Here is a 14,066-nt window from a genome sequence, read left to right on the forward strand (position 1 = left end):
TCTCTTATTCATATGTACAGGCCCTGTCCTAGTCTGATCAGATACTGGGGGAAAATCTTTTTCACGCTATCTCAGCTGTCGAGTGTGAAACTGGAGCCAAACACCTTGACCGCATTATTTGGGGTCATGGAGGTACAGGTTAGAGTGACAGAAACGAAACACAGTTTGGCCTTCGTCTCCCTTCTTGCACAACGAGTTATTCTAGTCAAGTAGCTGGACTCAAATCTACCCAACACACACAATGGCTACAAGACACACACAATGGCTAAAACTCAAAAAAATTAGACACTCACACCAGCATTCGTATGGGAATTTGAGAGCTTGGGGTAATTTCTTGAAAGCGATCCAGCAGTCGACTCTAAAGTCAGTGTTGTCCCATGCAACTTGACTGTAAAGACATATTATTCTATATTCTTTTATTCAAGTACAGGCTCTTGAAAATGTGATGTAGTTACAGTAGGTTTATTATTATGCTGTTTTTTTTCATTTTTAATTATTATTTTCTTTACGAGTTGTGTTGTTTGGTAGACGTATCTCTTAGTACTTAATTATTATTGTTTTGTACATACTTGTAACAATTATATTCATCGGTGTCAGCCACTTTGGAACTGTATACATTTTTGTTGTTGGTAAAACTTCAGTGTACGGTAAAACGATATTGATATAAAATAGAATTCAAATATACCATATACCATCAATGACTTGACTGATGAATGTAACTTTAATCTAAAGTGTTTTGAATTATCAGAGAGAGAAATGGGGACACAAACAGGCCTAAAAGCAGAAATCACTCCTGAGTGAAACTCTTTAAGTTACTTCCAACTCTTAGGACGTGCTTGACTTTTTAAACACTTGGTTGAGAAGCTCCATTTATCAGTAAGACAATGGACAGACTGCCAACAGACTGAACTGAAGTCAACAGTTGCACAACTGCCCAGTCCATTCTTGAGATAAATTAACACAATTTCAAATCAGAAAGTTTAGTTAAAAAATCACATGGATCCATTGAATCTGACTGGGAAATACCACCCACCCCATCCCACCTAGGAGGTTTATCATTGGAATTTATGATTAAATTAAAAATATCGTCAAGATTTGTGTTTAATTATTGCATGCTGGTTTTGTGTGGTGCCTTACACTGTAAGTTCAACACTTGTTTTCTTTCTTACCATTATCAGCATGTTCCAGATACTGGAAAAAACAAACCATCCATCCAGTCACATCCTGTATTTGAGCAGTGATTAGTGATGTCACAGGGAAATACCAAGTCAGAGGTGTGTTAAGAATGTGTTGCCTTTAAGTAGCATTTAATGAATCTTAAATGTGATCACTTTGTACATCATGAGATAAGTATATCACAGGACAAACAGAAGTGTGTTCAACTAGAAGATGGTGAGGCTGAAAAACTTCATCACTTTATCCTTGTTGGGGAGGTCATCATATTTCCCCTGTGGTACAGCCTAGACTCGCTCTGACTGATGGCAGGGACTATTTCAACAGATGCATTTAGCTTGTTTACAGAGATGGTTGGTGATGCTATGATTTATTTATTTATTTATTTTGTGTTTGTGTGTAATTGGAAGATGTTTTACTTGTCTGTAGTGATGGTCGAATGAAGCTTTTGTGAAGCACTTAACTTTGAATTCTCGAAATTGGCTCAATTACATGAAGCTTCAGTCACAGTGACCTCTCCTGGCGACGTGCGAGGCTGCAGCCAAATCAGGCAGGCTAGCTGGTGGACAGGAGGCTTTTAATTACACACAGGCACACGGTAGTGTTGGAGAAATTATCTTTTGTTCTGAAGCGTCTTTGCTTTGATAGTTGTCATAGTTCCCAATGTGTGCATTGTGTTATTGAGCAGAGAATGCTGGGAAATCATGGCATAGGTTGGGTGTGCTTGTGTTACTGGCAGGGGGTGACTACGTGAGACGGAGAATATATTGAGGAACATTTTCTTTTCAACAGGCTTTGGATTGAGCCAATTTCTTGGATTTGCTTCTCCACATTCTCCACAAAACACTCGCTCACAAGGAACAGATGATGCTGGCTTGCATGAAAAATGTTTTGCTAGTTTGAACAGATGAGGCTACATGTTCTCAACCTGTCGCCTGTCTCAATGGAGACAAGGATGTGTCAGTGAATCGCCTGATTGGACCGAGAACAAGTCAGATGATTCATCCAGACAATAAAGCAATTGCTGGTTCAGACATCATTTGTCAGGATTTTTTTTGCAAGCTTTGAAGCAGTGCAGCAGTGTAGTTCAGGGTTTGAAGCACGTATCAAAGCTTCAGTGTCACACTGCCATCACTACTTGTCTGCCTCTTGTCACTCTGGCCGTGTGCCCCACATTGGAAAACACTAAAATGCATATTTGCGTTACTTTCTTTAATCTTATACAGTTGTCCCACTGAATCTGATCTGAGTGGAAACATCTGGAAATAAGTCTGGCAATATCCTTCTACCAATACAAATAAATCAGATAGTGTACCTTTAAACAAACATTAACATCACTTCTTCCACTACGGGGTCAAACCCACCCAGGTTTTTGATGAACTTTTCCTAAGCGAAGCCTCCTTGTCTGATGCAGACCAACACGCAGTGAAAGCCGATTCAAGTGGCGCTTTCTCACACTGTTCTTGGTGTTGTGTGCTCTGAGTGGAAATGAAGGAAATTGGCTCTCACCGGTGGATGTCCAGATTCCTGTAGGAGTCTGCTGGCTGCTTTTCTCGCTCCTATTATTAGACTGTTTTTGAACTTGAGGCCCACTGTGCTCAGTGAAAATGTACACATTATTTTTGGGAGCTGGCAGGCGGGCAGGCAGGTCCTGCCAGGTCGGCTGACAGGGCCCGACCACCTTGTACGTCTGCCCCTGAAGCTCCGTCCTTCACTTGTGGCTTTATCTCGGTCTTCCTTTTGTGACCCTTCTCTCAGCTACATGCCTCCTCTGCTTCCATCCTTCTGCTTTATGCAACAGCTGCCTTGACCTATATAGTAAAGGCCACTTTAATGTTTGTGTGTGTGTTCTTCCCCGGTGGGCCTCCTGTGCGTGTTTGCGTAGGGTTTAGTGAAAACGTCCTGTGCACGAGTCCCTCGCAGGCCTCTCCGGTGTGTGTCTCGAGGTAAAGGGCGACCCTGATGTGTCAGTTCTGCTTAAAAGAATGAACGGATCGCTGGTGGACCACCATGACTCACACACACACATACGCAGTAAACTTCCGCAGGCCTCTTCTTACGATAACTATATCTAACACACTCACACACACTGCTGACATTTTTCCTCAAAGCACATCTATAGGCTTTCCCCTTTATATCTGTGGCATGACATTGTCATGAGACCCGCAGGCCTCAGAAAAGTCTATCCTCATGTACTTATGTTTACAGTATATGTCCACACGTAAAGTGTTGTGCGAGTGTTTGTAGCCCAATTTGTCTTTTCACAGCTACCCCACGGGACAGATTGCATGTGTGTTTGCATATAAATCCCATAAAAGCACAAAAGGAAAACAAGAGGATTATCATGAGGACAAAGTAGAGCTGGAGAACATGAACCTTTCAGGGGAATAAATGAAATGTATTCATTCATTTTTTTTTTGTTTGTTTTTTAAGGAATGTTATGACTATGCACGTTCAGGAAGAAAATGACACACGCAACTAGCTGAATGTGTTTATTAGAGTTTCAGAGATGCAAAAATCTGTAAAAATGCTGAGTAACAGAATAAGAAAGACCGAGACCCACAGTGTAGACACCAGCTATAAAAAGTATTCACCAACCTCTGTTGGATCTTTGTTTTACAACGTTGAATTTGAGAGCTGTAAAAGACAGGAATTCAGACAGTCATATAAAACCTGTTATCCAAATTAATTACAGATGAATAACAGAAAAAATAATTAAATCATACCAATGTAACCAATGTGTAAAAGTTATTTGGTTTTAATCTGAAAGGTTTAACTCAGAATTAAATCAAATTTAATCCTCCTAAAATGTATTTACCATTATTGAATGTAATTCTATGCTGTGAATCCACAAAGAAGTACAGAGGGAATACTTTCTATAGGAAGTGTTATACTTAAAAAGAGGAGTCTCCTCAACTCGCGCTGAGGTCAGAGTTAATAACACACACACGCTCGTGCATACTGTACTCACACATTCTTCACAGGTGCTTTGCTAGAGGGTATTTAATCGTTTAGCTAAAAATCATCACAGATGGAGGCTGGGCCCACACATTCTGCAATGCAGCATCTAACGCCCTCTGCTGCCAAAATAAATAAATCTTTACATTAAGAAAAACCTACAGGTGGAACAAGAGTAACAACACTACAAGGTAGTGACGATGGGCAATGGGGCAAAGTTCAAATCTAGCTGGTAAGACAACTGTTGACAGGTTAGTTTTTAGACAAAATATATACAAGTTGGGCACCAAGTATGTGGAATAAGAGCATTTCAGTGATATTTAATTTGTTTCTTGTCCTTGAAGATTTCTATCAATACTGCTAATTAATGGCTGCAATGGCTGGATTTTGTCTCTAAGCATCCTCACTGTATGCCAGATTTAAAGAAGAACCTACAGAGAAGAGGCAGTGAGGACAGGAAGAAAAGATGGGACAAGTGATCAAACATAATGTGTATATGTATGTGTGTGTGTGTGTGTGTGTGTGTGTGTATTTAACTGATTGAGAAGAATAAATCAAGTATTTGTCCTATTTTATTGTATTTTTCCCCACACCTGTGATGTTCTTCCTTTAATTCATTTTTTTTTTTGACTCCTTCCATTACCTTCCAGACCAGATAAAACTCAGCCATACATAAACATACACTAGTGCACATGTGCACACAGGTAAACACGCAACTTTGACCAAGGTTTTACACAGTACCGGCAAGAGCCCTGTGGAGTAACAGACATGGACCGATCACCTGTCATTTTTCAGTCCCAGTGGACAGAATCAGGTCACAGTCTTTTATGACATTAGCTTCTGCTTTACAATAGCAGTTATTCAGTTTCTAACTGCACAGTTACCTGAAGAATGTCATGAAAAATAATTCAGAGCTAAAAACTGATTTGGCTAATACATGTCTGCAAAAAAAATAAAAAACTTCCTAACAAGTCTTTTATGAACAAATACACATTTCTTTCAGCATTGCTCTTCTGATTCCAAACACCAAAGTAAACAGTGGCTGCAGACTTGCTGGAAGCGAATCAGTAACTCTTTCAAAGTGATTGTGGTCCATTAAACTGTCTTTCATTTTAATGCCAGAACTTCCAGCTACTTCTTCTGTGCATAAAGTAAAATTAATTTGTGCACAGTAACCAGTGTATATTATATTTACATGTGATCCTGCTGGCCCTTTTCTTTTTGGTCCAGTTCATATTCCAAGGATGGAAGAGTGAGTCCATGAAACACACATGGTGCGGGTGTCAGTGCTTTCTGAACGTCTGTCCTTCTGTTGAGTACAGGCGCAGAAAGAGAAAGTCACAGGAATGTCTGGAGATCATCTGATGAGGCCAACTCCTGCACTGTAAAGAACACAAATCAAGACAATCACAGATCAGGCGTCTCTCTCTCACACACACACATCTTTCCTCTCTATTTCTATTTTTACTTAGTGATAATAACTTTTATAATAACTTTTTTTCCTAAACTTGAAATCAGTTCCACTGCATTTTCAAAGCGACCTGTGAGGTCAAGCTTCAAAAATTTCATCTGGACCATGAATGTCTCAGAACCATGGCAACCAGATATGAGGCTGACTGCGAGATGAGGGCTCAATAAGCTACGGTCAAGAGAACAGATAAACACAGATGGCAGCCAGACAGATAAAGCATTATCTCTCACTTAAAACAGGCTTAACTTTCACCAACCGTTTATCTGTCCGTTTTCAAACAACCCAAACACAAGGCTTGCAAGTCATCACATTTTAGTAACATTTTATAGAACGTTGTTGCTCTATACATGATACATTAATAGAGAATGCATTGTCAAAATTATGCCTTGAAATGTATGTTTTCAATGCATACACTTTTTTAGTAAATTAATCTGCAAATTACATCCAGAATTTGTGTGATATAGAACTTAAAAGCGCATCGCATGAAACTGCCTTACCTTCCTTGCCCCCAGCCATTATCGAACATCTCTAAAGATCTGAAAGAAGAACAACTGAGGGTTTATGGCAAAGAAGGAAAACAGGCAGACAGACAGACAGATAAATAGACAGACAGATAAACAGACAGACAGACAGACAGATAGATAGACAGACAGACAGACAGATAAACAGGTTGACAGACAGACAGACAGACAGACGGGCAGATAGATAGACAGACAGACAAATAGAGAAGATGACAGGGATGGACTGAATACAGAAGGGAAACAGGGACGACCAGTTAAAGTGTGAACAAGAAGTGTGAGAGAAAAGTGTGGTACTGACATTCAAATGTCATAGCAAACATCAGTAGGTTCAGGAAAATGGGAGCAGTCAACCATGGTGACTTTCACAGACGTCACAGCACGTCTTTTGTGTGTCACCGGGGTTCATACAAAGAGACGCACACTGACAGACATGGTCTGTAGCATATTTACGCCATCACTTAACATGGAAAACTGGACACATCAACAGGCAATGAATCTCCTCTACCATCACCAAAGCAATCGCACATCATCTCACATTCCCAACAAAATATTCATCATGTCAATTAACTGGACAGATGAGGATCAATATTTGGATGGCAACAACTCAGCAACCCTTGAATCATGTTATTGCCAGTGGTAGTTTCTGACTGGCAGACTGTGAGGAATACTTATGAGCTGCTGCAGTCTGCGGCAAACTAATGAGAGGTATGTGAGAGGGAGAAAACAGCAGTAGGAGATAGCCGCATCCTCAGATTGTAGACATTTGGACTTATAGCACCAAGACTAAGCACAGAGTGAAGTGCTTTGGATGGCTGCACTCAAATTTTCTATGGATGTACGAGAACAGTGGGAGATGTTGCTGCTGCTGAACAGGTAGGGTTTAATGTCAACAACAACAAACCTAGAGTTAAGATGTTTGTCAAACTCAAATACACAGCTATGTGAGCTAACGCTGCAGCAGTGCTGTGAAACAGTGTTGACCAAAGTTTGCCCACAGGCATTCACTTCAAATGTGTTATTGTTTCCGATGCTTTTGTTTTTCTGAGCTTTGGCAGAGGTTCACCAGACTAACTCAGTTGTAATTCTGTTGACTTGGGTCTTAGTCCAAAACGCCTGCAATGAGAAGATGCTGCCGTCTGCTCCTCTTCAAACTGTCTGGATTCTTATACAGTTTCAGGCCCAGACACAAATTAGTCTTGGAATTCAGGCTCATGAAAACACACAAGTTTGTGTTTCACAGTAAAGAGCCCAATGGACTATTTTGGTCAGAATCCAGTTTAAGAACCCAGAACATGTCATAATGACTAAATCAAAGATAAATCAAGGTCCAGAGATCACTGATGCTGCACAAGTGCAACCCCCAACAAGTCCTCCTTTTCACAGAATAGAAATCTCTCCTTTAAAAGTTTATATGACACAACTGTTATAACACGGGAACAAATTTGTTCTGCTCTTCTGTGAGGATCAAGGTGGAGGGTGTGGACTACCTGTACAGCATAAATGGCTCTGATTAGTCGGCGGCTCTGGACTGAGCTGCCTGGTTTGTCCTAGATTAGTCCCAGTGATTGGTAGATTGACTCACAGCAAGCGGATCTTGGCTGAAAGTTGCCACACTGTTCCGCATCTCATTCTCACTGCCACGCAGCGGTATCAGTGACACGTTACCATGACGCGTATCTGGCAGCACACGGCTTGCCCGTGTCTGCTGGAATCCGTCCTGACACCACACGTCACCATCATACTGTAAAGAAGAGTGGACATGGGATAGAAGGAGAGATGGAGGAAGCAGGTAAGAAGTCAGCACACAACATTACCACACTATGAGCCACATAAGTTCATATTATATGGGTATACAGTATCAGGAAAAACATGTGACTGTGTCATGCCATTTAAACCGTGGTGTGGTATGATTAATGGATCACTCTTTGGATGTTACAGGCCTAAAAGAATACTGGCTGGTGGAAACATTCCAGATTCATGAATTTTGAATTCATATGTGCATGTGTATTAACAGATTCTGCAACTTAGAGCTTGGGTTTGTATGTGTGTGAGTGTGCAATCTTGGTTTTATTAAGTAATGGGGGATTAAAACCTACTAACACTTAGTTTTAGGGTAAAGGTTACAATTAAAATTATAATAACTTGGCTAGGTAATACATCCTCAGAAAGTTGTGTGCATGTGTGTGAAAGAAAGAGCAAGCGCACCTGGATACTGAGAAAGGTAGCATGCCACTCCCTCATTTCTGACTGGGTGTCACAGCACAGATACCTGCAAATAAACAGAGAAGAATAAAATGAGACAGTCATAAAATCAGGTGGTCGTGTGTGTGTGTCTGTGGACAGGAAGAAAGCAAGACCAAGGGAAATTTGGGGAAAAAAACGAGAAGGAAGGAAAGGTAGTGAAAGTCATTAACTAAAATTGACATGTTCTCTCCTGTGGTGACTGGTGGTGAGGCCACAAGCTCAAACACCCTTCCCTTGATTCCTAATTTAAACTTCAACCAAAGACAAGCACTGATTAGGACCTTCAGCAGTGACTGTGTGGAAAGAGTTCGAGTCTCTGATGTCTGTCTGTGCATGTTTTATGCCACTCAGGTTGCCGTTACACAGCCCGATGAGTCGTCATTCATGCCGTGATGCTGAATAAACAAGCTTTATTTATACAATTATTATTGTTATGGGCTCAGACTTAGTCTACAACCATTATTCAAGTGCTCTCCACTGAGACACAACAAAACACTGATACAAGGCAGCATTCAGTGTATACCACTGACATAAATTTAGTCACAGACGTTAACATCATTATGCCTAACATACCTCGCTAGTGCTTGTTAGGATTCAAAACGGGAATTATTTGAGCACAAAAACCTGCAGTACAGTTTTTCCTCCAATACATTTTGCCTTTTAATTTTTGCTTGCAATTAACTGCCCATTAATCTACAACATTATCAGCTGCAGGAAGATGGATGCTGCTCATTTATCATTATGGATTTTCACAAAGCCCCAGATTACATTTACATAATGTTGTGAAAGTTTATCAGCATCCCTCCCTTAAGTACAGTGATAAAACGACTGCTGCAAAATGGGTGAATTAATGTGCTGAGGAGTTTTGAGGGGATAGGAGCAAAGACTAAAACCCAGTGACATTAAGTGCAGTTGGCTAAGTAAGATTGGGAGAATATTTTCACACTGTCCAGTCTTCCTCCTGTCTTCTAATAAGTTTTCTTGTACCAGCAGTAAATTCTGAAATGTCTACAACATCTCCACTTGAGCTTCACACTTTGACTGATGTCCACATTCTCTGCCTCTCTCCTTTAGCTTTCTTCTACATTCTCCCCGTCTCCTATTCTTCCTCTCAGGTGTGCTTTTTCCTGTAAGGTACATGACTGTGGAGCAAAACCAAGGGGTGTTACATCCTACAGTGTGACTGGAACAGCACCCCTATTATAACTGTGAAGATCTCCTGCTGTTGACAATACTGAGCCCAGTGTAACTTGAACTTCACACACAGAGCATGCATGTGTATAGGGGTAGGTTACAATTATATAGATGTATAAAGGAATAGGTGTACTTATGTAGCATGTAGCTCCCCCTCTCCTGGGTGGAGCTGACCTTTCATATCCCTCTGTATCCAACTCTCATGCAGAGATCTGACCCGTTTTCTAAGCCTGCAGAGAAGCTGCCTGTTTTCTCTTAGATTTCTCTCTGTTGGTCATGTTTACATGCATATTATTAATGTGCTGCCACTAAGGGAAAAATCCACTGCCTGTGAAACATGCTAAACACAAGGAGAGCAAACATGTCAGTGAAGCTAAATATGTTTGCACTAGAGGCTACGTGCAGGCTGCGGAGACTGCGGAAACAAATAAAGATATATTCATGCTATGGCAATGCACGATGTCTTAACTAAGAAAGCAAGACCGAAAGGAAATTCTGATTATCCAAATCCATAAGCTTATAATTCAAAATGTGCAGTAGTAGAAGTATCATAGACATTAGACAGGTTAATGATGTTATTTTCTTAATTTTGAAACATTGGCTTCATGGGTTAGGGGATGGGGGGTCATGTGGCTTCACCTCAGGTATGTGAGAGGGACCTCAAGTTCTTTTATGCTACAGTAAACACATTGTATGGAGTGATGATAAATAATACCTGACAGTCTTTATGTGAACCACAAACTGGTTGAGTCTAAAGAATCCATGAGATTTTGTAAACATAAAGCGTAGCTGGCTACACTACATGTTTAAAGCTGAGGTTCAATACAGGTAAATGAAAGTTTAAAAAACAAACTGTGACTGTTCTGGGCTAAAAGCTATGAGTCTGTGTGTTCTATACCAAACAGGCATAACATTATGACCACCTTCCTAATATTGTGCAGGTCTCCCTTGTGCCTCCAAAACAGTTGTGACTCATCAGAATGGACATGGGTCTTCTGATTGGCGTATATAATAGTCTTAGATGTTGTACATACAGTGGCAGAAGGCTACTCACCACTGCTGTCTTTCTGGCTTCTCTTGCTTCTTGATTTCATACACCACTGTCAGTCCCCAGCTAGAAAGGAACACGTAAAAGGGACAGAGAGATGAAATTATTTCAACAGTAGGACCAGCGCATGAGATTCTCATACTTAGTTTGCCCCCTAGTGGTCACTCAGTTTAAAAAGCTTTAAAATAAGGAATCCTGAACTTTGCTCAGACGCACTCATCATTTTGGTTCAAGTGAAAAAGACAAGCAGAATAAATACATTTACCCAATGCTGTGTAAAAATACTGCCGTACATATAGACTGTCATCATCGCCACTGGTGGTACAATCACAGCTAAAACTGATGTGAATTTAGATGATGTGAATTTAGATTCAAATTTTGCATTTTGCTTAGAAGTGTAGTAATAAACACATATACACATATACGTATATGATTCTTCAGTCAATATAAGTGTATTTTCTAACCACAGACATAAAGACTAGCCATTTTATACAGTCAAGGTGGAAATCTATGTAAGGCTGTTGTGCCCACAGAGGTAAGTGACGGATTATTGTTACTTCTGTCTTTTTCGTGGTGTCACATCTCTTTCAGTCAGACAGTAAATGACATCTGTGCTGCACTGCACGTGCTCACCATGTAGGAGGGCGAAGCTTCTTCTTGATACCTAGGTAAACCTTTAAGTTCTTGACTGGCCAGTCACGTTCTGGGCGGTTACTCTGAAAAATAATCAAAATAAAAAGCTTGTGAGGGAATGTGACAATAGAAAAGATAAAAGATAAAAATTATGCTTTTCTTTGTTAGCCTTACTCTGACATCCTTGTACATTCTGAGAGAGGTAAAGCTGAGGATGAAATATCGGTCGTGGAAATTTCCAGAGGAGAGCCCCAACCCCAAGATGCTTCGTTCCTCTCTGAATTTCATCATTCCGTGTTTGGAAGGATCCACTTTACTAGCTGGAGGGCAAAACGAGAGGTTTTGCAACAGTGTGAAGGACACATTAATTAATTATTTTTTTGAGTTTGTGTTTACCAAGGTAGACAAGCATTGCTTCCATAGCAAGATGTTTCTTTATGAGCAGATTGGAATCGGAACCAGAGGAGTGTAGGATGGGTAAGACTCGCTCCTGATAGTGCAGCGGGCGTTCTGAGGAACAAACAGGACAATGTAATGAAATATAATGCAATGTCAATTTTTTTTGTATTCATGGGAAAGTTAACATTAAACAAAGAAGTTGAGCTCTGAACATCCTGAATGGAAGCAACTAATATTTATGGAAGCTATAAAGTATGTGTTTCTGCTTCACTAACCAATGGAATGCAGATCTGATTTATAATAGCATCACTTCACATCGTTGAACAGTTTGTGGTTTTTACAGTGAGTTCTAATTTTCTTCCATTTCTCAACATGCTTTTGGAAAGTCTACATATCCTACCATAACCAGCAGGTTGCTTTAGTGACTAGTAATGGGAAATCTGCCAAAACAGCTGAGTGATACTGGCATTTAATAAGCCACCTACAGGCTTCCTGGCAGGGAACCAGTTGGTCCACATGCCAAACTCAAAAGAATGATCTTTTTTCCTCTGGAGGTAACATGTCACTAGTAGTATAGACCGTAAGCTGAGTGGAGAGCTCTTCACTGGTATTCTGGTATTGTTTTGTTTGGCTGAGGGCTTGTTCATCTTTCATGTTAATTTGACACAGGGTGTTTTTAGACATATAAACCCTTGTTGGTTTCCACACCTAATGACACAAATGGAAACTAAAAAAGTTTATTGCCAAACTATTGTGTTGCTTCCCTCTGTCTTTCTCTTAGGCTCACCCATTTCCTCCTTGTCGCAAACCTCCCAGCAGCTCCAGTACTCTTTTTCTTTAACTGGAATGTTACGTCGATCCAAAACCTCATACGTCAGCTCTGCTGCTGTCATGGCACCAGGGATCTAAGGGAAGAGAATTCCGTTTATTTTCTCTCTGCAACATGAAATAATATCTGCATACTAATAGAGGCTGTTTAGTATGATGAATCTTCAGCAGTTCAAACAAGAACTAGGAATTCAAAATGTTAAAAGTCAGGTAATTTTTACATTTAGTGAAATTCAGCTCACCTTGACATGCTGCTCAGCCGTTTGCTTCTTTTCCTCCAGGTACACTGTACAGATGAAGTGGCCTCCAGGCTCAGTGCTCTGAAGGACAGCGCACACACACCATCAGCACATAGGGAAGGCCCAAAATACAGCTTTATATTTAAATCTGACTTCACGCATTATGATTGTTAACACTTTATAATGTCACACACACTGAGATAATCACAGAGTTGTAACCTTTCTTTGTTCAAAATAAATAAGATTACTGTGTGTTCTGTAAGTGTGTGTGTGGCTCACAGGAAACTTGGTGTTGAGTTTCTCTCGCACTTGGATGATAACTTTGATTTCATCTAGCTGCTTCTTTAGCTGCTGCTCATCCACCTGCAAACACATTAATATAAACACATTCATTCACATACAATCATAGATATCAATCATCATCTGAATGTTGGTGGTAATGTCACCACCAGAAATTTAAAAATGACAACCAATCTCTTAATCATACACAAATACCAACCAGCACCTCCTTATGTTGTTAATGCCACTTAACCAAGGCTGTATTTTAATGCCCTCAAAATACAAAATAAGTTCAAATAAGGCTTTCTGTGCTTTGAAGGTTGTTTTTAACTGGAAACAAATTCAGTGATTACTGGGAATTCCCAATTTTTCTGTCTCATCCTAAGCACACCAAAGCTCTCCTTGTTTCTGTAAATCAGAAATTTGTGTCGTCACATTAATGCAACTTACCCAAGGTTGTATTTTATAGTCCTCAGTACAAAATAATGGAGACCAAATAAGACTTTCTGTGCTTCAGAGTTTGTTGTTAACCAGAATCTGACAATGACTGCTGGGAATTCTTTCTAAACTCATGAGAGTCAATCACATCATCATGCAACTCCATTTTCTTTAAATTTCTGGAAAGAAACTAGCATAATCTCACAACCACTTAAGATCTGTTTGATAGTCACAAGATGGCAATGATATATATGTGTAAATGTTTTTTTTTTTATTATTTTTTTTTTTATCATTAGGATCTGTTCCAGGAAGTTGTCTGTGCTGTTTCCAGCCAGACTGGTCTTGCAGCATGATGAGATGGCATTTTCTTTCAAATTTCAACCTTTCAAGCCTGACTGTGCAGTATTTGCTATATTTGTGATTAGAGTTGTGATTAGAATGTTACCCTTTTATTATCATCCCCTTGTGTAACTATGAGCAGTGAGTCTGACCTCAAAGATGAGTGTGTAGTGCTCTATGAGGTCCTCTATGGCGCGGCCAGCAGTGTAGTCTTTCCCGTCAGTTTGGAACAGAGTGGGACCGAACACTATTGCCAGGTTATGGAGGTTCATCTGGTTTAGCTCAGAAAAACGCTGCACGCT

The 14,066-nt window shown here is 40.2% G+C and overlaps 1 protein-coding gene across 4 annotated transcripts in view; it reads right to left on the reverse strand.

The window, feature by feature from the left end:
* Nucleotides 1–3,650: 3,650 nt before the first annotated feature.
* LOC125013318 (arf-GAP with Rho-GAP domain, ANK repeat and PH domain-containing protein 1-like) overlaps nucleotides 3,651–14,066 on the reverse strand; it is a 49,256-nt gene continuing 38,840 nt past the window's right edge. For 3 of the 4 annotated variants that reach the window (XM_047593882.1, XM_047593885.1, XM_047593884.1), the window contains 12 exons: nucleotides 13,917–14,064; nucleotides 12,988–13,071; nucleotides 12,712–12,789; nucleotides 12,429–12,546; nucleotides 11,639–11,752; nucleotides 11,417–11,562; nucleotides 11,243–11,325; nucleotides 10,616–10,675; nucleotides 8,329–8,392; nucleotides 7,706–7,864; nucleotides 6,100–6,138; nucleotides 3,651–5,513 (listed from right to left, as the gene is read on the reverse strand). In XM_047593882.1, coding sequence (XP_047449838.1) covers nucleotides 6,118–6,138; nucleotides 7,706–7,864; nucleotides 8,329–8,392; nucleotides 10,616–10,675; nucleotides 11,243–11,325; nucleotides 11,417–11,562; nucleotides 11,639–11,752; nucleotides 12,429–12,546; nucleotides 12,712–12,789; nucleotides 12,988–13,071; nucleotides 13,917–14,064 — 1,075 coding nt within the window. In that variant the 3' untranslated portion in view covers nucleotides 3,651–5,513; nucleotides 6,100–6,117. The remainder of the gene's footprint in view (nucleotides 5,514–6,099; nucleotides 6,139–7,705; nucleotides 7,865–8,328; nucleotides 8,393–10,615; nucleotides 10,676–11,242; nucleotides 11,326–11,416; nucleotides 11,563–11,638; nucleotides 11,753–12,428; nucleotides 12,547–12,711; nucleotides 12,790–12,987; nucleotides 13,072–13,916; nucleotides 14,065–14,066) is intronic. The other variant, XM_047593883.1, reaches the window with a different exon arrangement.

Source organism: Mugil cephalus, chromosome 9 (genome assembly GCF_022458985.1).
Source record: "Mugil cephalus isolate CIBA_MC_2020 chromosome 9, CIBA_Mcephalus_1.1, whole genome shotgun sequence".
In the NCBI taxonomy this organism is placed as follows: domain Eukaryota; kingdom Metazoa; phylum Chordata; class Actinopteri; order Mugiliformes; family Mugilidae; genus Mugil; species Mugil cephalus.